General features: G+C 46.5%; 1 protein-coding gene across 1 annotated transcript; it reads left to right on the forward strand.

The window, feature by feature from the left end:
- Window positions 1-1,487: 1,487 nt before the first annotated feature.
- On the forward strand, window positions 1,488-18,930 carry CTH (cystathionine gamma-lyase). The gene is made up of 12 exons (XM_075508990.1): window positions 1,488-1,713; window positions 3,331-3,412; window positions 3,971-4,066; window positions 7,017-7,126; window positions 7,787-7,918; window positions 9,908-9,965; window positions 10,733-10,810; window positions 12,016-12,168; window positions 12,381-12,502; window positions 14,328-14,380; window positions 15,590-15,728; window positions 18,193-18,930. The coding sequence occupies exons 1-12, from the start codon at window positions 1,552-1,554 to the stop codon at window positions 18,211-18,213; spliced, it is 1,206 nt and encodes a 401-aa protein (XP_075365105.1). The 5' UTR covers window positions 1,488-1,551; the 3' UTR covers window positions 18,214-18,930.
- Window positions 18,931-23,468: the final 4,538 nt, after the last annotated feature.

Below are 23,468 nucleotides of genomic sequence, written 5' to 3' on the forward strand. Positions count from 1 at the left end.
CGCTAGAGAGCAATACATTTTTCAAAGTGACAAAGAACATTTAAGGAAATTAAACTTAATAGGAAAAAGTAGGTAAAAAATGTTAAGACATCATAGCCTCAATGGCTTCTGTTCAAGTGGAAGTATTAATTCTCTTTTCTTTTCGGCTGGTGCTGTCCCGAAGCACTTCAGAAATTTTTATATGTCCTTATTAAAAGGAAAAACCACAAGCTATTTATTCAGGTTGCTCAGACTCATCCATGGGACTAGCATCTGCAGAGTTCCTTTTTGTATTTACTCAGGGAAATGCTTCAGCTGCCAGTTGTGGAGATATGAGGGTGAGGATCTGTGCCCGTGAAAGGAGCAATAGCACCAAAGACCTGTACACTTACTTTCGGACAGGACAACCTCCTCCAGAAATAGCCCCAGAAGACTACTGTGGGCTACACAGATGACCATAACGTGAAACTGGAGGTAGAGGAAGAAATTTTGTATGACAAGGAAATAATTTAATTTGCCCCTTCATCTCAGCTTGACTATCCTGAATTCCGCAAGACAAATTATTATAAAAAGAAAACAGACCCTTTATGGAACTGCCCGAGATTGGCTGGCCACCTCAAACTTTGTGACTCGGTGTCCTGGCAGTATGGCGGGTTCAGAGCAATGGTTTGCCCACGGGATTTATGTAGACATTTTCCACAGGCCTACAGGAAACAGATTTGTCACTGGAGGATTAAATTCCTCCACCCTAAATTTCAGGTTTCTACTATGTGCCGAGGCTGAAAAACGGGCTCGAGAATAATCCGTGTATTTCTTCCACTCAGATCCAGTTTTGCTCTGAATTTACCTGCAAATGGTATGAAAGTTCTTTCAAATTCAGCCTGGAGTGTAAGAGAAGAAGGTGGAAGCGTCAGGAAGAGCTCCCTGACCGCTCGCATCGCGTCTCGGCTGCGTGGCCCGGCTGGGCCCACCAGCGTGACGGCCTCGGGCGCAGGAGGAAGCCGTTCCCTGGGGATGGCTCGGCGGGGCCACCGGACGCCCTGTCACCTGCCGCCGGGTACGGCGCCCACCCCTCGCCGGCGGCCCTCGGGGCGAAGGGCTTCCCGCCGTTCGGCCTTTCTCCTGCCGCCTGCAGCCCAGGCCACGGGCTCCCGAGCTGCCAGGCAGCCGCTTCTTTTCTGGCAGGAACGGCTGCTCTCAGGGACCGAGCCACGCTGACTCACCGCCTGCCCTGCCCGCCGGCCCTTCGGCGGGCCGCAGGCGGGGCCGCCGCTGCCGCTACCCGCGCCGGCAGCGGGGCGGAGGAGGGGCTCCCCCCCCCCCGCCCGCCCTCGGCCCCCGCCGCCGCCGAGCCGTGCTGGTGCCCGACAGCGCCCCCCGGCGGGCGGGCGGTGCCTCAGCGGGACGTCGCTCCCCGCCCTGCGGCGCGGGCGCTGCCCGGCCCCGCCCCGCCCCGCCCCAGCCAATGGGGGGCGGCGGCGAGGCCCCGCCCGCGCCGGGCCCCTCGGGGCGGGGCGGGGCGGCGGCGGCCTGCGCGGGGCCGGCGGCGGCGGCGGCAGTGGCAGCGCGGCCATGGAGCGCGGCGCGGCGCGCGGGTTCCTGCCGCCCTTCGCGCACTTCGCCACGCAGGCCATCCACGTCGGGCAGGAGCCCGAGCAGTGGCGCTCGGCCGCCGTGGTGCCGCCCATCTCCCTCTCCACCACCTTCAAGCAGCGGGCCCCCGGGCAGCACGAGGTGAGCGCGGCCGCCGGCGGAGCCCCGGGGCGGGCTTGTCCCCACCGGCCCGGCCCGGCCCGGCCCGGCTCGGCCCGGCCCGCCCGCGCGGGGGGCCCCGGGGCGGCGCGGGGGGCCGCGGTCTGGGGGCGCCGCGGGGGCCCGCGGCCCGGCATGGCCCGGCCCGGCGGGCAGCCCCGGGAGGTGGGGGCCGGCCGGGGGTTCCGGGGAGGCGGCAGGCCCCGGGAAGGGGCGGGGGGCTCCCGGTTCGTAGCGCGTGGAAGTATTGCCCTCGTGCTAGCTCCTGACAAAACCCGGACGCCTCGTTCCCGCTGGAAGAGCCGAGCTGTCCCGCGCGGGCCCGGAGCCACGCTCAGGGTGGGCTCTGTGTGAAGCCCCGTGAAGGGGAGCGGCCTGGCAGCCCCGCTGCGCTGCGCGGGTGGGCGCCGGGGGCAGAGGCTGGTACCGGCGTGGAGGCGCAGGCCTCGGCCGGGCCGTCTGCGTGCAGCGGGGACTTCCCTGAAGACTGCGTGACGGCAACGCTTGCCTTGGCTGCTGGGGCCAGGCAGAACGCACTTTCTCGTTTGCACGGATTGTGTAAGAGGCTGCTTCGGTTGTCCTTCCAGACCCAATGGATAGTTCATAAATATTTTGTGGATGTGTGGTAGAAAGTACTAGAAGCGTTTGCGTTGAACTGTCATGAAGTTTCTGATCGCTGCCATGCGTGTACGAGGGAAATGACACAAATTCGCAACTCGTAAATCGAGTATTCGTTCCAAACCCGAGGCCTGACCATCGCAGCCTGCTGGTTGGGCAATAGGAGTTTGCCTTGTGATCTTTGATTCCACACAAAATCACTTACACAGACTAAAATTGTGAATGCTTGTAAGTAGGTAGCTGTGTTGAAGAAGACCACAGAAGAAGGAGTCACGCGCTGCTGTATTCACGTACTGATGATAGAGTGGCCACGTTCTTGCCGGAAGCTCCGTGAGAGCGGTCTGCCAGATTCCTGAATATGATGAAGTTGTCATTAAACAGAAATCCTGAAAGTACGCACATACCAGGATGCTTAGCCAGGTTCTCTCTGTCACAAGTGCATCCATGCATGCATGAGTTTTTTTTTTTTCTTATTAAATTTTGTCAGTATTCACATAAAAGCTGTTGCACCGAAGTGTGGAACTTGGCCTGATTGCATGCCAGGGAAACGTTTGAGCTTTCAAGAACTTTGATGGGTACAGGTTGGCACTGGCTAGCGCCCTATAGCATCTTCCAAGCAGGGTGTTGTGGAGATGGGAGACGTTCTTGCTGGTAACATAGGAATGAGTGGACTGTGTCAGACCAAGGCCTTTTCTCCAACAGCGACCAGAGATGGATAGCTAGGAAGAAGTAGGAGAGTGTGGCTAGCAGTACGATACTTCCCCCAGTGCCCCCCTAGAAACCCTTTTCAGGTTGGGGACGCCCAGTCGGACGATGCGGACAGCAGCTTGACGTAGCCAGAAAACCAGCCTGCTGTTCTTGGAGGAGGTGGCTGCGTAACCTCAGTGTTGAGAGTGAGGACTTTTTAAGGAACCTAGGACTATTGTACAAAACTTTCTCAGTGCTCTCTCAAGTTATATTTTTTTCTTGCTTTCACAATAGGGTTATGAATACAGCCGGAGTGGAAACCCTACCCGGAATTGCCTGGAGAAGGCTGTGGCAGCGCTAGATGGAGCTAAATACTGTAAGCAATTAATAGCTTCGTCAAGCAAGATGTCAGCATGTGTGTCTCCTGACAGCGTCTACACTAGGCATAACTTGGGGAGCAAGAACGCTGAGTTGTCGGCTGCCGTTGTATCACAGCGAGGCTTTCACAGCCGCTGACAACTGGTTATGGGCAAGAGCTGCTTCGTGGTGTGAAAAGAGTCCAACGCTTACGTTATCATTCAGGAAAGCCCAGCTCAATCATTGGACTTTCTGTAGTGGCTTTGCTTCCTCTCGCTGCATTTGATGCCTAGGCTAAACTGAATCCCTCCTTGTGCGGTAGCACTGAACACAGTGGGGAGCGGGAGCCCGTGGCAGCTGTTACCAGGCTGTGTTATCAGTGTTCATCCTGGGTTCCACCCTGTGTAAAATCAGGCTGCTGCTTTTACTGAATCCACTTAACGAGTGAGATAGCCTAAGTGAGAGTGACAGAACAGGTTCCTTTTTAAAAGCAAAGTGAGGAAAGCAAAGGCAAGTTTGACAGGGTTGTATCACATGAAAATACAGTCTGTCTGCCACTTACTCTTTTCTGTTTTAGGTTTAGCTTATGCTTCCGGCTTGGCTGCTACTTTGAATATTACTCACCTGTTAAAGGCAGGGGATACGATTATCTGCATGGATGATGTCTACGGAGGTATGTAAAGCACAGGTGTTGTTTTGATTTTCATTGTGCAAATGATTAAATGTACCTATTTGTGATTCTCACAAACTTCCTGAATTTCCCACATAGGACCTTACTTTTCTTTAAAGCCCTTTCACTTCATGAGAACACAGAACACTCCTGTCTGATTTTGGCGTTAGAAGTTCAAACACTGAAAGATTCTGCCGCACAATGTGGAGGTTTAAAGAATATAGCTGACTAGTAATATATGCTTGAGTGAGGGGAAAATAGCAGCATCGTAGCCTTGCACAGGTTGGTTTGCAGAGCAGGACCCCCTGCAGTCCAATGTAACACAGCTTTCCAGCTTCTGGTATTTCTACTATTCCTTCCTAAGTTTGGCCCTTTACCAACCAGGATTTTGTCTGGACTGTTTCAGACAACTATTCTGTCATCTTTCCTAAAAGCAAAACTTGCATCTGTTATGCCCACGTCTTCTGAATGCTTCAATGATGCTGCAGCCCACCATTAGGTTTTGATTGTGCGTAGTTCTTTTTGATCCATTCTTCCAAGAAACTCCCTAGGAACAAACAGAGTTCATCTCCCTCTGCTGAAGTCCTTCAAAAGGTTGATGCCACCCAAAAGTCCGTAGTAGGGAAGTCTGCCAGGATAAGCTGTGACAATCGGTGTCCTTGCTGCCCAACCCATGTGTTTCACTGATCAGCAAAGCTCGTCGCCCTCCATCTGCTTCAAGGGCTTAGCAGAAAGAGGTCAAATCTGCCTTGTTTTCAAAGGAAGGTTAGAGAGGCCAGCAACAGGTAGCGTTTTCCCAAGCAATAGCTGGAAAACCTTATAGGAAGAGTAATCGCCTTTCCCGTTGCTAAGAGTGATTACTGTTTGCCAGTCAGTTCTCTATGCTTGTGCATATCAAATATAAATACACACATTTACTTTTAATGTCTTAGCTCTGTCATGCCAGATAGCTCTTCTCCAAAGTACCTCTGGAGCCAAGTTGAGTGAAGACAGCAGGAATCCCTACTGACAATCTGCTCCTTTAATCCACATCCCTCCCACCACAGAACTCGGTAAATCAAAGTCATTTAGCCAAAGCATATTATCAGTTCCTCACTTCAGAAAGGCCTGTAGGTGTATTTTTCAAGCAAAACCAGTTCACCTGCTCATTAAAGCCTCAGCCTGTGGTGGTTTCTGCAGAGATGAATTTCATTGTTTCTTCCCTGAATTTTTTTCATAGTTTTGTTGTAAAGAGACCAGCTTCCCCCCAGGCAGCCTTATTCAGTAGAGTTCACACCCCGTGACACGGTACATCTGCAGATCTGCCACTGACCACCGTGGCCAGTATGTGTTCAGCCCCTTCATTCTTCCCTTGGATATTAGGGGCTCCTTGTCCCCTAAGTCCCTGCTTGCTTTTCTCCTAGGCTGTGCTCTTCTGGCTGTTTCTAGTCGTCTTTTCTGCTTGTGTTCTTGCATGCTGCAGCCTGGTCCTTTGTCCGCCACTTCCTCGCTGTTGCCTGCGCTGACTCCTTTTTGCCGTGCAGGCTTTACTCCTCCACCACGCTTGCCCTGTGCAGCCTTCCATACTTCAGCCCTGTCACAGCAACCTTTGAGTCACTGGTTGCTGCGTGCTGGCATGTGTCCCTGCCCCCTTGAGGGTACACTAGCTTTGGTAAGCTTTTAGTACACTTTTTGCAAAAAGCCTGGTTGGATAGGAAAGCAGTACTGCGCTTGCGAACTCTAACGAGTCCGCAGTATTCAAGGTTGTCAGAAAAACAGTCAAAAAAACCGCAAAGCTCTCGGGCAGTGCTGGAAAGCATATTGCCTGGGACGTGTTTAAGAGACACTGAGTTTTGGGAGGCGTGAGGAGGAGCTGTAGGTAGTTGACACCTCTGAATTCCGAGCCACTGCTGTAACTTCTTAAAAGGGCTACTTTCAGTGTAACCTCTCATTTCCATCTAAGATTTTTTGTAGCGTGCTATTATTGAAAGTACGTAAGACTACTATAAAGCAACTTTTCTGTGGTTTGTTATTTGTAGAGTTGACAGCCTACGTGAAAATTTCCCATGCTTAAATAGACTTACAGCACAAGAGAGAATATAATACCTAGCATATTGTAGAAATAAGTGTTTCCTTAAAAAAAAATAATCATTCAGACGTAGCATTCAGCACACAGAATCATACCCTGCATGTACTATGACTTTGTGGCTAGATGGCAAACTGCTGTTCTGCGTAAGTGAGTAAATGTTGAATAACCTTGGCAGAAAGACCTAATGAATTAATTTTTAATCCAGACAGTGTTGCCAGATAGTCAGTATTTTGCGCATCTAGTGATCAACTGATTGCTTCTGATTTCTTCTTTTAATTTTTCCAATTAAAGGCTTCAAAGACAGAAAGAAAGGAAATAATCACTTCTGTTATTTTCCTCGCTAGGTGTTTATTTAATTGAATGATAAGAAACATAGTAGCTGGAGTCTTCCCCTTGATTCTTCTTCTCCCAGATTCTCAATTAAACTTATTAAATAGAAAAAAAGAGTTTGAAAATATGTGGTGGAAAAAAGTTATTAAAGTGGGGTGGGGGAAAGGGGATATAAAAACTGGAACTGCTAGCTTGTGCGTGGCAAAGGGCTGGAGGAAAAGTTAGAAGCAGGCAAACTAAAAGGGGTCTATTTAATTTTCTGATTAAAAAACCTCCGAACAGCTATTAATTGAAAGTACTTCATAAATCACTCTGATTCCATATTTCCATTATTACTTTTCCATGATGTTTAAAACTATAGCAATCTTTACACTCTTTAGAAATAAAAAAATACTAATGTGCCATTTGTGGTGTACAGCATAAAACCGTACCCTTCTGACTTTCCGTGGATGCATACAAGAGACTGGAGATGAGTGAAGGAAGGTTAAGGAAGCTGTTTCAGTTTGTGGCTCTGATTTTTTGTTTGGTTTGGTTTTGTTTGTTTGGGTTTTCTAGGCACAAACAGATACTTCAGGAAAGTAGCCATGAAAATGGGTTTGAATGTAGTTTTTATTGACTGCACAAAAATGGAATGCCTGGAAGCTGCAATTACACCAGAGACCAAGGTAGGGGACAGAGAAATTGCTGAACTTACTTAATGTCGTTAAGTAGTTTTATTCTTGCTCTTGTTGTATTGGGTGTATGTGTCAAGTAGAGGGGGCTGCAGGGGTGGCCTCTGTGGGGACAGGTTGGGGCACAGCTGGCTCCGACATGTCCCCACTGCAGGCCACTTGGTGATGTTTGTGGTGCCTCATTGAAAACATTTTAAGGGCAAAAAACACGGTAGAGAGAGAGGAGGAGGGAAAAGGTAAGAAACAGCAGAGGGAACACCAAGGTCAGAGGAGGAGGAGGAGGGGCTCCACGGCACTGGAGCAGATAATCCCCTGCTCTAGTAGAAGATAATTCAGCTGGAAAAGGCTTACAAACTTTTGGGTGCAAAGACTTTCTTCTGGCTATGTCAAGCCTTCTTCAGATGTGATGCACTTAGGTTTTCAAATGCTTTGATGTTCTTCCCACATATCAGCTGGTTTTGTGAAGAATATTACCCCTCCCAAGAAACCTCGCCTTTCTTCAGTAGGGACACTTTCTTATTTCCACTCTGCAAACCTGCATGGGAAGCTGACACTCAACGAGTTAACATTTAAAAGCATTATGACTTACCTGTGTGTCATCACCAGCATTGAAAAATCTCTAAACTGATGTTTTGTGTTGTTGAATTACTGCAGCTCGTTTGGATTGAAACGCCCACAAACCCCACACTGAAGGTCATTGACATTCAGGCCTGTGCAGATGTAGTACATAAGCATAAAGATGTTCTTCTAGTGGTAGACAACACTTTTATGTCTGCATATTTCCAGGTAAGCACTTACCCCATTATTTCAGTGTATTTGAAGACAGGGTTTTAAAATGGAAGCACCATCAAGGAACTGTAGTTTTATGCATTGTAAAATTACCAGTTCTGTTTCTAAATACAACCCATGTACTGCTGCCGTTTACATTAGTAAAGATGGTATGCAAAGTATTTTATAGCTAGCCATATACCAGTATGATACCAGCAGAACCATATAGCTCAGCAGTCAAGTAAACACACTGAATCAAGACAGTCAGGTAAGCCATTGGGAGAATGGCTTCTCTGTCATTCAGAAATCATGTTTTTTAGTTCTCGCTGATGGAAATCAGAATAGGCCTGTTAAAAAGTGTCCTGTTTTCTAACTTTGGCCTTTTTATACCAATTCTTTTGCATATGCTGTTTATGATCTGTTCTGAACCACTTGATATTCTAAAAAAGGTAGTGGAAGAAAAAATTAAAACAAGCAAATTTTGTTAAATCTTTCTTTAAGACATTCAAGTTACCTTTTTCTTCAATAGTTCAGCGAATGTGTGGCTTAGAAGTTTGTAACTTTGATCTCGAACAACTGGCATGACTTTTCTGCTTTTCTAACTAGAATACAGGAAGTGAAGACAATTTCTTATGTTCTAAAAATGCTTCAGAATAATGAGCTTCGAAGTCTTTTCATCTTAACATGGGCTAGAAATATTCATGTATATTTCCCAGGAGACCAAGCTAATCCCTTGTATTTTAGGTCTAAAGTAAAACTTCTTTATGAGTGCAAAAGGCAAGGTGCCTTTGTTTTTGTTAAGGGTACTGAGATCTTTATAAATTAAGGGAGCTTTACAGACAGTGTTAATGCTTAGCTAAAGCAGCACTTGAGTTTGTCTTGTACATAGCAAAGGCTTGGTGATTTCCCCCCTGCAATGTGTATTACTGCAGGAAGACGTGTGTGAAAGAAGAAAAGTGAGCATCTGGATATATGAGCTAGTTAATGTACCTTTTATTGGCCTGGTGCTAAGAGAAAGTCAGTTGTAATGATTAATTCTAGTAAGCGTAATAGGTAATGTCTTTAAACCCCTCCAGACTGCTGCTGATACACTGTACTAAGAAGATCCTAATTTTAGAGTGATTTATATAGCAATATTGAATGTAAAAGGCCCTGGTGTTTATGCTACCGTTCTCCTGGCTGTGCATTGGGAATGCACGTTATCCACGTTCCTTGAATAGACGTCTGTGTTTAATCTGACAGCAGCAGTCTTTCATTCTAAATCTGCTTGCTTTGTTACCTTTTAACATATTCATACTCTTCAGTCTTTATAATATGTTTATATTATGTGCAAAGTCCTTTACTCAGTGACTGATTAAAAAAAAAATATTGTTCATTGCTTCTTGCCCACCAACATCTCAGTTTGCCTCACCTTAAAAAGGCTTCTGGGAAGAAAGCTGGGAGGTCAGAGAAGAGAGACCTGGCAAACAAAACCCTTTACATTTTCTTCAGGTTTTCAGTTGTGCTTTCGGTGCAGTATCACCAATACTGATACCTAGAAAACAATGCAATTTTTTTGCTTTGCAGACCGAGGTCTCCATTTTCTAAGGAGATACACTTCAGAGTAAATACCGTTACTTACCCCTGCCTCAGCTAAGCAATGTAACTATTTCTTTCACAAATATGAACGGGCTGTATGTTAGATGTATTCAATCACTCCTCTCCCTGAAGCCGGTGGGAATTAGACCAGGGCTTTTAAATCACATTTTATTGTGGGTTCTTTTTATTGTGCTTATCTTGAATTCAGAGTGCTTTCCTGTACTATTGTTTTTGTAACGTGTTCTATCTGTCTTCATTCTCAGGCTTTTGTGTTTAAGGTGTTAAGTTCAGTGTTAAGTTTTGGTGGTTGTTTTAGTTTCTCCCCCTATTGTTATTTTCTGTGTTGGATCATAGCCTTTCTGGATAGCTTGAAATGAACCAGAGTGCACACAAGCTTTAATCGGACCTATTATTTTCATATCATTTCAGCGTCCTTTATCTCTGGGGGCTGATATTTGTATGTATTCTGCAACCAAATACATGAACGGTAAGTATGCGAGTTCAACACAACTCGGGCTGGCTATTTAAAAGCCATTCTGGCTGCGGGCAGTTCACAAAAGCCAATGTGTCTGCTAGTAATTCTTAGATGGATCATTAGAGGAGGTGGACCATTGAATAGACCATTAGTCTTCCTAGCTCCTAAACTGCCCCTGGAGGAAGGAATATTGACCTGACTTCAGGTAATAGACCTGGGGTTGTTTATAGCCATGTTGGCTTTAATTTGACTACAACAAAGCAGGTGGCTTCAGCAGAAGGTAGCTGCCAGAACCTCTGTTAAGTTTCAAAGGAGGTTTCATACAGCTGTGTTGGAGCCTGTCCAAAAGCACATTCACTGTGTTGTTTCCCAGACAGCCCGGACTCGGAGCTAACGTGACTGTAGCTGTGTTGTCCCTGGTGGTGCGGGTAGCAGTGGAAGTTTTCTAGCTGGTGTTCACTCTCGCTAAGACAGCAGCCTGGTGCTGCTCCGCGGGACACGCCTGATTCCTGTACAATGTCTTGCTTTCTGGCAGTTAGCGGCGGCGGGCTTGGGAAGTCTCTGGGGGTGTGCATGCAGCACATGGCAGAGCACACTGCTGACCAGAGCCCTAGAAAAAGCTGAAATCTGCCCTACGTTTCGTGTGCTGCACAGGAAGGACAGCTGTAGCAAAAATGGGACTGTTTTAGCACCAAGACTGAGAAAATGGGGGTTTGTGGCAGAGCCCTGGAGCAGATGGAGTGGCTGATTCTGTTCTTGTCTTCTCCTTGCATTTTTAGGGCATAGTGATGTTGTAATGGGACTTGTTTCAGTAAACTGTGATGATCTCTACGAAAGGCTCAAATTCTTACAAAACTGTAAGTAGTCAATGTAGGAAATACCTTAAAATGAATCGGGTTCAAATATACCAGCTCGTAATGGGAAGCACGTTGCATGCACACAAGTATGAGATCTCTCTAGAGGTGTAGCTCGGGCATTTAAATGTGCAGAAGTGTAAATGACTGCAGAGAAAACGGTAACACAGATGTAGGAAACCTGAATTCTCTTCCCTGCCTTTCACTGGTACGTAGGGTGGCCTTATGCAAACACGATAGCTTTCAGCATGCCTCTGTGGCTTCTCTCTCAAATAAAGTTAATGACACTGGTCTCCAGTTCTAACCGCTTCTAGAAAAATGCTGAGAGCAGCGTGGGTTGTTCAACACTTGTTCACCAGGGGCTGGTGAGTGGGGTGAGTTGTCCGGTGGCAGGTGCTTGAATGCAGGCAGGACTCGTCACTGCAGGACTGTAATTCCCCTCTGTCCCTGCTTTCCCCTGAGAAGCGTGTGCCCCGCTGCTCCCGAGGGAGGACTGAGCCGCGGAGCCTCTCTCGAGCGTGCTTCCCGGAGCCACGCGCTGGTGTGGCCTGGAGAGCTCTGCCCGTGCTCTGTGCATCGTGCGCAGAGGCAGGAGAGGTGCCATGTCCTGGAAGCATCAGATGCGGAGCGGCTGTGGTCTGGCTCCCACGTGCAGCACCTGCAGTTACATGGGGCGCGACTGCTTACAAAGTCTCTCTTTAGGTTGTAGTTAAGACCGTGGCAGAAAGAGCACAACTGTTTCCTATATTCACTTGACTTTGTATGTGAAGAGGGATACAAACCTTTAAATTATGCATTTATTTAATTTCATCTAACTCTCGTCAAGTGTATCTGGGTTTTTTTAAACTCATCCACACATCAGAGGATGTGCCTAATGCAAAATTTTCGTATGTAGGTTGATTTTAACAATTTTACTGCCTGTTAATTGTAATGAATAAATTTCTGTACAGTGTTCTGTCTGCCTCCTGTCTACAACAGGAGTAGTAAAGGTATATTATGTCTAATAAATTTAATCCTTGAGTCTTCAGCTTGTTAATTCAGCTCATTAATTGGCTTCCCATGTGTGTGAGACAAAGAAGACTGCTCGCATCAGATGTCTTTCCACTTGTCTTGTTCTAACTTTAGAAATTTTGGAAATTAGGACTGTATTTAGTTTTACTAAAAAAGATCCCTTTGTTTTATGTGGCATTTTGTTTCAATTTCTGTAGCTCTTGGAGCTGTTCCATCTGCCTTTGACTGTTACCTGTGCAATCGTGGTTTGAAGACACTACAAATCCGGATGAAACAACATTTCCACAACGCATTAGCTGTTGCTCGATTTCTTGAGTCAGATTCCCGGGTGGAGAAAGTCATTTTCCCAGGTAGGTTGGCAAGACTTCAGAGCAGGTGACGTCTTGGAGTGAGGCTGGATTTGGGTACTGTAATACTACGTGTCGTTTGTGCTCCCTTCACGCCGGTGACTCTGGCTTAGGTGTCCACCTTGGCAATGGGCTGCTTCTGCATAGCTGAAGGTGAGCTGCTTTGCCCTTTGAAGTGATGGTAATTAACTTAAAGCAACTTCTACAAATTTCAGGCTTGCCTTCACACCCTCAGCATGAGTTGATCAAGCGACAGTGTACTGGCTGTCCTGGGATGGTAACCTTTTACATTAAAGGAAATCTCGAACATGCTGCTACCTTTCTCAAGAATTTAAAGGTAAGTGATGGTAAATACGCACTGCCTTAGAGGGACTTGAGCCTGTCCTTCTGAGGGTAATAATGGAAGGAAGTGTTTTTTCTTGGGGTGGGGAGGGTCTTTCTCTGTACTTGCAAAGCTCCTAAAGTCTTTTGGGTGTAACCAACTCTAAATAATAGATTATTTGTAAATGGGAGGCTAATGAGAGAGAAGAAGAGGATGCCTCAGCTCATTTGAAGTATTTGTTTACACAGTAGGGTGTAGTATAGCCAGGGTAGCCCAGGCATTGCTTCTAATAAAGGGCCTGCATACCAGCCTGTTGCAAAAATACCTGTAGTATTTGAAAGCAGAGAAGCTGTGGCTGGTGTAATACTGTTGTAATATTTCAAAGTACTCATCAGGAGAAAAACCTATTGAGAAATGACATGAGTCTTGAAGGAAAGAGGGAGTCCCTCAGTCTGGAGAATACTTGTTTGTTTATTTTACCTAAACCATAGGCTTTTGCTTCTCTTGCAATGTATTAATTCTGCCTGTGCTCTTTAATGTGTTTGCTAGTCTTGATCTCTGGTTAATTTGCATCCTGCTCTTGTGTTTTTGCTGTTTGGTTCTTGGAAAAACAAATCAGTAATAATTGACAAAGGTAAATTAGAACTTCCTTCTTCTCCCTATCTTACTTACTTGCCAGCTAATGTCATCAACTCAAAATTAATTTACTAAAAATATGATTTTCCCACAAAATATCCTTTTACATGAGAGAGAGCATTTAATCCTGGCACAAGAGATCTACCAGCTTTGACAAAAAGCATCAGAGAGTACGTTCCAGAAGTGGTTCCTTACGAGTATATTCACTTCAGCCCTTTGACTTGGATAACATCAGTTTGTCACTAGGTTGGTATAAAAGTAAAGCCATTTCCTTAAACCAGGCTGAGAAGAGGGTTCTTTGGTTGGTAGGTTTAGTCGTATCTCTTTTCTAAAGGAAAAAAAAATCAATATGAGCAACCAGGTCTGGAGAGAAGTGTTGAGGGCAGTAAGTGCATTCACAAAAGACAAATCGTGAATCCGTGTTTGAGTGCAGTTGGCTCTCTAGAGAGCCTTTTTGTCATCCAGGAATATACGTCCATAATTCAAAGAGCAGTGCTAAAAAACCCCTTAACTAACAGTAAGCATTTCACAAACACTAGTCCTGTTAGGCACTGAGAAATTCAGGCTAGTTTTCAAAATACTAAACTAACCATCAGACCTGAGCAACGAGTGAAAAAATCTGTTCAGCTTTATGAGGAGAATCTGAAATGTTTGGGTTTTTTCCCCATCAAGTCTGCTATTTGCCAGCCTGAAAAGCATAGGTGTTAAACGTGAACGTTGGTGAGTGATGCTGAAAGAAGAGTATGTAAGGACAGGATATAATCACTTCAGCCTTAACTGAAGCTTTTGAGATCTGACTCTCATTTCGTTCAGGCAGCCTGCTCTATCCTTCCTCTGAACAGAATGAGAACCCCGGTGGTGCCCAGGCAGAACCTGCTCCCTCAGTTGGGCATTTTCCATCCTGCTCTTCCTCCATCGCTGCCCATGCATTGCATTGTAGGAACTACTCCTGAGTTAGTTTTGCATCAGCACCTCTTTAGAGCCTTTTTAGGACAAGTCTATTCTAAATCTTAATAGCTCTTACCTGCTAAATGTACACTTTTTCCCTAATTACAACTAATACCTTTCATATGATAAAGGTTATTATAGAAAAACTTAGAACCCCCCGCCAACCACTAAACATTCCTTTTTCATTAACTGTCTCTTTCTAAGCATTCATAAACTTACACTTCTTATGTCAACTTCTGTTTAATTTTTCCCATAGGTTTTTGCACTGGCTGAGAGTCTGGGAGGATACGAAAGCCTAGCAGAGCATCCGTAAGTCATTCTTCCTCTTAAAAGTCTAAACAAGCTGCAGAGTAACAGAAAAGTTTCTGCTCTATTTTGATGGGAGTTCTAAAATTTTCTAGTACACAAAGCTAAGATACCTTGCATGTAATTGAGATTCAAGGGTAGTATGTTGTGTAGCACAAAACCCAGCGGCTACTCTAGAAATGAGTGTGGCTTTTGTGAATATAAGAATGCAATGGTGAAAGGATTTCCACGCGTCCTTGTTTTTACTGGAGGCTGAGCCGCAATTTGTTGCTGTGATAACAAATCCAAGAAAGCAGCGTGTGTTTGAATTAGTAGTGTTGAGCAGATTTGGTCACACTGTTGAGGAAAGAGGTCTGCCGTTCTGCCTGCTTACACAAGAGGGCATGTTCGGTATGCTACACCGAACTGCATCTGTCTCCACGTCAGGTAAATTCTGTGGGGATTTTAGTAATACTTAGTTGCCCCTGTCTAGGTTAAAAGGCTAAAAATAGGATTTTTATGGAATTAGATTATTTTACTTAACTCCAATTTGCTTTTCAAAAAGATACATGGAAAGTTCTGACTAAACGTATATGCTAAATCATTTCAGTTGCTCATTTTAGAATAACAGCAAATCTTAAAACACTCAAGCAATTGCAAGGTAACTGCTAACTGGTGGATGTCAGTGGCTGAGGATATGGGGGAAATAGCTTCTTACCTATATCCTCCATAGCTGGAGAGAATAAACTCTTCAATGTAAGTGGTACAGTTTGACACGTGATCTGAGAAAACAGAAGTTAAAAAAAAAAAAATCTGAAGATTTTATACTGGAGATTGTATACTATAGCTGTTTCTCCACATGCTTAAAGTAGAGCTTTTAGACTATTTTTCAGAAAACTAAAAAAAAATCTGGAAGGAAGAGGAATAGGAATTTTTTTCCTCCTTTTTCATTCCCAGATTGTTAAGTACCCACTTCTTATTCATCATTTGTAGCGTGGAAATACTGTATTGAAACACTGGGAGGTACAAGTCACTGACTTCTCTGCCGTTCGCATAAATTACAGTAACTGATGATAGGATCTCCTTCCATCTGTGGGTTAACCAGCAGGTGGTACAACAAAAGGTGTAAAGTCTTTATCGAATTTCAGCGGATGCTGGTGGGAAACCAATTTGTTTGGTCTTTACCGATAAAAGTAAACACTTCTTGGAAAAAAGGCTATTTTTTTCCTCCAGGGCCATCATGACTCACTCTTCGGTGCCTAAAGAAGATAGAGAAACTCTTGGAATTAGTGATACATTAGTTCGCCTGTCAGTTGGTTTGGAAGATGAAGAAGATTTACTGGAAGACCTAGACCAAGCTCTGAAAGCTGCTGTAAGTGGGTTGTTACCTTAGTGCTGTCACTCTAGAAAGAATTTCCCCTCTAGTCCTCTCCCTGTCTCACTAAACTGCTGGTAATTTTTACCTCACTTAATTTTTAAGCTACTCATAAGCGTACCTTGCAGAGTGAGTGTAGGGTTTTAAAGCTTTGGTTGTTAGGTTTCTCTTTGCAGTGAGGTTTACAGTCCTTGTCAGTCACAGTGTGAATTCATGTGGATCCCTATAGCAGACGGGATGTCCCTGGCATCCGAGTGACGGGGATAGCCACTAAAGTCAGGCTGAGGGGAGGCTCTCATATAAGCATTGAAGTGCTTAGTGTGTGCTTCAGATTTTTCATGTCATAGTTTTAGAGAGGGTTGAAATATATTAAGGAGCTTCAAGAAAAGAGCTTCTACCAGACAGTAAGTCCAATATTTGAGTAACGCGATTTTCAGTAAGTCCATTTTATCTAAGTCCTTTACAAACACTACCCACAGTTCTGTATTTCAGACAATGGATTAACATTGTTCTTTACATGTGGTAACTACTGTGATGCCATATTGTGTCTTTTCTTCTCAAGGCAGGTTTCCTAAAATGCATGAGGTGGATGTGTGTTTGTGTACGAGTATACACACATGCATATGTGCAGGGGAGAGGCTGGTTAAACGCGTACTGTCTTTTGGTCCTACACAGCTTTGTGCTATGCTTGGGATTTGCTAATGATGTGACTGAAGGAATAATGGGGGTTTTTGCAAGCTTTTTTTATCACTTTTTTTTTTTTTTTACTGGAAAGGATTAGTCATAACTGAAAAATAGGAAGTATGGGGACTTGACTTGGAACTGGCACATCAGTCTGATGGATCCCCTTTGGCAGCTGCAGACTTGCAGTTTGATGTACCAGTATTTCATTGCAGAATATGCTATGTCGTACTGTACCTTGTATTTATCACGCTGTGACTTACCAAGGGCATTGCCAATGTCTTTGGTTTCTGCAATTGCAGATGACTTGTTAGGTGAGTTTCCCAGATGATCCCAGGAAGCAGATCATGTCATGTGAAAGGTCCTTTCTTTTTCCCAGAAGGAGGTCCCTGACCTTCGGGTATGCAGGAGAATTCATCTTCATGTGAAATCTCACAGCAGCTTTAGATCTGAACATGTGCGCAAGGCATGTGAACCAAATGCCTTAAGCCTACCCAGGCACTCTGCCTCAACCTCTAATTTTGTCTGTTCTCCAGAGCTTCAATGGAAGATTAAAATCCCTCCAACCTTCATAAGCATAATTATGTGTTGGAGAGAAGAAGGAGAATTTCCTCTCGATCCTGGCAGGCAACAAACAGGGCCCAGAGGTATGGGATGGCCGCAAGCAAGGCGCCAGCCAGCCCTTTCAAATGCTGTTGGAGATCTCAGGATATCCATTGCTCAAGGATGCGTACTAGGTCTTCGGATCTTGTTGCAAGCTTAGTTTTTGTTCTCAGGAACTGCCAACTGCTGTCACACATCCCATCCAGAAAATTCGTTATTCTGCCTTTACAATTTTAGGTTCCTTTCCCAAGTATCCTGTTTGCCTGATACAGAACTTGACTCTTGGAAAGTCAAAAACTTTGATTTACAAAATCTAAACGTATTCCTAACCTGTTTGTATCCGCTTGATCACATGTTGCTCCCGCACAGGCAAATGTAGGTATTGAACACGTTGCTACCAGGCAGTGAAAAGGTTTCATCAGGCCAGCACGCTCTCTGCCACGCCGTGGGGTGGGCAGGGGGTCAAAGGAGACAAACCAAGGAGTGCAGCAAGGCACATGCCTGAGAGGGGCTTCAGCAAGCATTGGAATAAAGTTTAATGAATAACCACACTAGAAGAGCACGAGTTTCCTTCTTCCCTTCTCCCAACTTGTATTTTCATACTGTAGGAGCACCATAACTCTCGTTGGTTTGTCTGTTTGTTTTCTTTGAGTGGGAATTCTGCAGATTTGGTGACTCCTCAGTAGTCCTTGCAGTGCCGAGGACAGAGTTCACAGTCTTTGGTGGACCTTGAGTTGGCTCCAAGTCAATGGCCGAGGCTGAACTTGGTTCAGCACTACCTTGTTGCCCTCTGCATCCCTGCAGGCACCTGCATTGCAAAAAAGAATTAAAAAAATAAAGGTGTTTGAAATACAGAGTTTTGTCTGTGTGAGAGAACATGGTGGTACTGGTGGGTAAAGTATAAATTTGAGTCCTGCAGCAATTGTAGATGTATGGTAGTTTGTACTGTACAGACAGGAAATTTTTTGTCCCTCTATTTCTCTCTCTTTCTTTTCTTTTTTTTGGTGATTGATAGGGAAAATTAGCAACAGTAACTGCATATATTTCTATATGCCAGCACAGAGCATGAAGATAATCTAATGCTAAAATGTATCTTATTTATGAAAAGGGAAAAAAAAGTGCATGGTTGATACAGGTGCATAGCATAATTATCTCTCATTTTCCCTTCTCATTGCAGTTTGCAGACCATAAGGCTTGACGTTTAAAACCGGAACTTGGAACTGAACGTTGAAATAGCTAAAGAAGATGACACAGAAAGCCAGATTGCTAATGATTTCCCTTTGATTTGCCTTTGAGAATTGAAGTCTGTTCAATGCAACGCTGGATTCCCGGGGAGTTCTCACTTTGTGCTGGTGTGGTTATTCTGCTGGTGTCTGGCTGTGCGTGGACCGTGCGCTGTGGCACGCAGCCTGTGCTCTCCTGTGGGTCCGTTTCTGTTGTGTTGTAATCCTTTGGCTTTGGATTTATGGAGTCAGTAAGTCGTGTTTGAGAGCAGCCATGATGCACACTCAGGAATATTATCCCGGTTCTCTCCGTGGAGATCAGTGTTTCTCATTTGTCACGCTAGTGCTGCAAGGGTGTTAGGTCAAAAGGGTTGGTTTCTGTTACTGCTCCTCAGGATGCACAATTAATTTTTCTCGTATCTTCTAATCCAACAGTCCAACTTAAAGCCAGTCCAAATTAACTTAGATTTTTTAAAATTAGGTTGGAAATGTGGTTAAATGCTTTTTCACCTGTTGATATTTTAGGCAGTATTGAAAATGAAGCAAAATCCGATACCTGGTAAACAACAGTAACTTTCTAAAGAGGATTCTTTCTCTGCTTTTTAAAAAAAATCATGTAATGTCAATTGTGGTAATGATTTGGTTTATATTTGGAATGGGAATCATTTTAATTAAAATACACTTTGAATTTCCCTGATGTATTACTTTTTTTTGTCATTCGGGTATACTACTTGCGTTCAAAAAAATCAGGTCATAAAATGACCCTGGATATGTTTAAATTTTCCTGTGGGAAAATGAAGTCATTGATGTTTTTACTTTTGTCAAGAAAAAAAGATATAAATTCTAATATATAACAACTTATCGTGCAGTATTCGGGCAAGGAACATTCGGGTGCCTGCAGGCGCTGCTTGCTTGGGGTAGGCGGTGGGCAGCTGCCTGAAGCACCCTGCAAGGTGTCACCTCTGAGCAGACCCCAGCCCTCCTGCCCACATCTGCGCGGTTTATCTAAATATCTGCTTTTTATAACCACAAAAGAGGCGCAAGTGCTATAGGTGTTTCTTACAAGTCTGACTACACAGATCTTTCCCGGTAAAAACATTTAGCTTTCCCAAACTAAATGAAAATTAGATTTTTCTGGGGGTGTCTTCTTGTTTTGTTTATTTCTCAGATTGAGAGGTGACGTGAGATGCGAGTTTGGCGACTGTCCCTTGCCAGCTGATTAAAAGCTGCCGTAGAGGAAGGTACGGAACACCCCAACACACGTTGGGATAACTGTTGTCTGCTGTTGCTGCAGGAGAATCGAGCCCTCGGGGTTCTGCACGGCCGGGGCAGAGGCTGAGCGCGAGGTGGAAATGAATGTATTTCATCTAGCCCTCGGGGTGGTTATTCTGAGTCATTCTGGGTTAGCCCGGCTGCAAGATCAGTGAAACACTGCAGGTAGCTTTTCATTAACTTCTACAGGATAAATATTGTTACTGTGCTGTCCGGGTTGGTTTTTGAGTCTAAGCATAAGCAGCACATCAGCGTTAATTTCTGTGGAAAGACTTCAGCAAGTAAGCTTTTGCATATATGAGTACAGCCTTAAAAACCTTGACAAGCTCCAGATTAACTGTGGTGGCGTTTGTGCAGGTGTGTGGCACATCGGTGAGGCTGGCGGCTGAGTCAGAGGGTGGGAAGGGGCTACGGCGGGGGAGATCCACCAGCAGATGGGGCAGATGGGTCGGGGGAGATCCACCAGCAGATGGGGCAGATGGGTCGGGGGAGATCCACCAGCAGATGGGTCAGATGAGTCAGGGGAGATCCACCAGCAGATGGATCAGATGGGTTGGAGGAGATCCACCAGCAGATGGGTCAGATGGGTTGGAGGAGATCCACCAGCAGATGGGTCAGGGGAGATCCACCAGCAGATGGGTCAGATGGGTCAGGGAGATTCACCAGCAGATGGGGCAGATGGGTCAGGGGAGATCCACCAGCAGCCGATGGGGCAGATGGGTCGGGGGAGATTCACCAGCAGATGGGGCAGATGGGTCAGGGGAGATCCACCAGCAGCCGATGGGGCAGATGGGTCGGGGGAGATCCACCAGCAGATGGGGCAGATGGGTCGGGGGAGATCCACCAGCAGCCGATGGGGCAGATGGGTTGGAGGAGATCCACCAGCAGATGGGTCAGATGGGTCAGGGGAGATCCACCAGCAGCCGATGGGGCAGATGGGTCGGGGGAGATCCACCAGCAGATGATGGGGCAGATGGGTCGGGGGAGATCCACCAGCAGCCGATGGGGCAGATGGGTCGGGGGAGATCCACCAGCAGCTGATGGGGCAGATGGGTCGGGGGAGATCCACCAGCAGATGGGTCAGATGGGTCAGGGGAGATCCACCAGCAGATGGATCAGATGGGTTGGAGGAGATCCACCAGCAGATGGGTCAGATGGGTCGGGGGAGATCCACCAGCAGATGATGGGTCAGAGAGCGGCAGTGGGTGCCAGCTGTGGTGCGGGCAGCGTGCTGAGATCCTAGGGCCTGGCTCTGGGACGATAAAGCAGGTCAGAAGCGGCGGGGCTGGGCTTCGCACAGCAGTGGCAGCGGTGCGGGCGCGCTGAACCAGCGTCGCGGTGCATCCGTCTGCCCTCCCCGAGAGCGGAACCAGCACGGAGGGTGCTGCGCGCCTGTGCGCACCGATAACCCCAGAGCCCTGCCGGCGCTGCGTGGCCAGCACGGCGTCTGAGCTCGGGCAGGGCTTCAAACAGGTAAAGACTTCTGTCTGTTGTAATTAAAGTTAAGACTGTGCTTTCTATACCGCATCAATACAGCATTCGGCGTGAAGGACGGTGTACAAAGATAATCCTGTCAACCGCTCTGGGCCTTCTGAGCAGCAAGCAATTATGTGTATCGACACTCAAACCGACTAGTGTGGATTATCTAGAATGATTGATTCCTGGGGAAACCCGAGATGAAGGCACGTATACCACACAAACACCTCCTTTACTTATCTGCATTGCTGAGGAGATCATAAAAGCACGTGCGAGACGAATAAGATGCTGCAGGGGATGCAGGCTGGTAGGTGGTATGAAAATGAGGAGCTCTTGCTATTTTTTGAGAAGCCGACAACTGGTGACGAAGAGTCTCAAAGGCTTCGTGGTTGCATTGTGTGAGCTAGTAACTCTCCCCGCTCTGGTGAAAACCATCTTCTCTTCCATGTTAACCTCTCTCAAATTTTCACGTTTGTGGTTACAACATTTTTTTGACTAATTATGATTTAATTTCTATGTTCCCGGTCCGGCTCGTTTTGTGTAGTGTCTTCACTAACACGGGCGTAATGAGTGATGAATACGGGCAGTTTTAGACAGGTTGAACTGCACAGAAAGATGTGTCTGCATGTGCGAGGAACTGATGGGGAGGGTCGGTGCGGGGGGTGCCAGCGATGGGCTGCAACCCCCCGCTCCCTGCTCGCACAGAGCGAAGCCCTGGAAGGCGAGCAGCCTGCATTTTTCCCCTTCCCGGGAGACCGGGAACCAGAAGTAATTTTTCCATTACTCTTTATTCATCTGAATATCCTTGATCAGCGTTTCCAAATTAGATCACACATGTCAAAATAAGATTTCACTGAAATGTCGAATGCAGGAGCTGCCACGCTGAAGTAATGTCATGGCTGGTTCACGGCTGGGCGGAAAGGGGAGAGCCGAGCGCCGGCGGCTGAACGGCAGGTCAGGGCCCTGGAGGGGACGAGAAATCAACCCCAACCGGCCCTGGGGCAGGGAGCGGTGGCGGTGATGGGCTGGGTCCTGCCGTCCCGGCACGACCTGCCGTCTTGATGTGGCTCGTTTTGGTGGACCAGGGGCTGAGCTCACCCCTTCCAGCCTTGCTCCAGCTCAGGAAGTATTTATCTTCTTGCAATCAAGTTGAGAAGTTTTAAGCGTTGCTACGTAGAACAGCTTTACGGTCGGGATACGCTTCCTTCCGCTGAGGTTTTCCCAGGTCTGGCGCACAAACGTGGGCGCTCGGTTAACCAGAGCTGCTGTCTTTGCACGGACCACGCGTGAGGATGATCCTCCGAAGAGCTGCCATTTGCGGGCTGGGAGATGCGCTTCCGCGCCGCGGAGCTGGCCCTGCCGGAGCCGCCGTGCTCTCCAGGCCAGGCGGGACGCTGCGGCCTGTGGCAGGTTCCGTGAGGTTGCTGGGTGTTGTGTGCAACACTTTGGGGTTTGGTTTAGTTTTTCCTGTTCCTCCGAAAGGCTGGTTACTGGTTACACCAGGTCAGCAGCTAGTAAAAGCCGATCCACAGAAAGTCTCTCAGATTTTTCTAGTTTTTCTAGAAAACTGTTTTTTCTAGTAACTGTGCAGCTGCTACGTTGTGCAACGAGCTCCAGGTCCTGGTGTGGGAGCGGTTGGTCTTCAGCTCTTTGCAAAGGGGCACGAGTGTCTGGTTTCTATCAAAAGAATTATCCACCACGAAATGAATAGCTTGTGTGTTTCCTAATTCTTTGTCTGCTGCCTTCTGCAGACATGAATTTCCTTTATACCATTTATTTGGGGAAAGGACAGATGAAACTACCAGCAACTAAATTCTCAATGAATTGTTCAATGATTTTCTCAACACACACGATATCGGCCTGAAGTTGGCTCTAAGGTTGTCCTCCCTGCGACCGGGGGCTGGCCTCACGTTGGACCTGCCAGAAACTGGTCTCCTTATGGGGAGGGGTTGAAGTGAATGGTAGGAGAATGCCCCAAGCGGATTATACCTCTGAACACAAGGTAATCCTTCGAGATCTTCTCTAAATATCCCTTCTTTCTGTGACTTTCCTGGAGTCATCCCATCTGCCCCCTCTCACGGGCTGACTCCAGGCCCATCACGCATTTCACGTACCACGTTCTTTCTGAAGATATAAGGGCGTGTTTCATCCTTTGATTAGATTTTGCAGATGTGGATCCAAATTGCATTACACTTCAAGGGGAGTTTCTTTTTTTATGTTGAGTCCCGGATCACACTTGTATTGAATAAAGATTACATTTGTTCCCTGGGAAATAATTGTATATCGCTAAGCCTAGGAATAAGACCAAAGCAACTGCGTCCGTTCGGAGAAAAAGGCGGCTTCGTGGTGGAGGGGGAAAGCGGAAGTGCTGCGGGGCGGCAGCTCCTGCACAAAACCTGGCCCTGCACAAAACCCCAGCTCCTGCACAAAACAGCTCCTGCACAAAACCTGGCCCTGCTGTTGCAGGGCTGGCCCTTGCCCT

The sequence above is a fragment of the Mycteria americana genome, chromosome 7, assembly GCF_035582795.1.
Source record: "Mycteria americana isolate JAX WOST 10 ecotype Jacksonville Zoo and Gardens chromosome 7, USCA_MyAme_1.0, whole genome shotgun sequence".
Classification (NCBI taxonomy): domain Eukaryota; kingdom Metazoa; phylum Chordata; class Aves; order Ciconiiformes; family Ciconiidae; genus Mycteria; species Mycteria americana.

Excerpts from the sequence above, each read along its gene's own strand:
- CTH (XM_075508990.1), top strand. The coding sequence starts at position 1,552 with ATGGAGCGCGGCGCGGCGCGCGGGTTCCTGCCGCCCTTCGCGCACTTC. Across the intron at positions 3,413-3,970 it reads GCTAGATGGAGCTAAATACT|GTTTAGCTTATGCTTCCGGC; the intron begins GTAAGCAATTAA and ends TTTCTGTTTTAG. Across the intron at positions 12,503-14,327 it reads CCTTTCTCAAGAATTTAAAG|GTTTTTGCACTGGCTGAGAG; the intron begins GTAAGTGATGGT and ends TTTTTCCCATAG.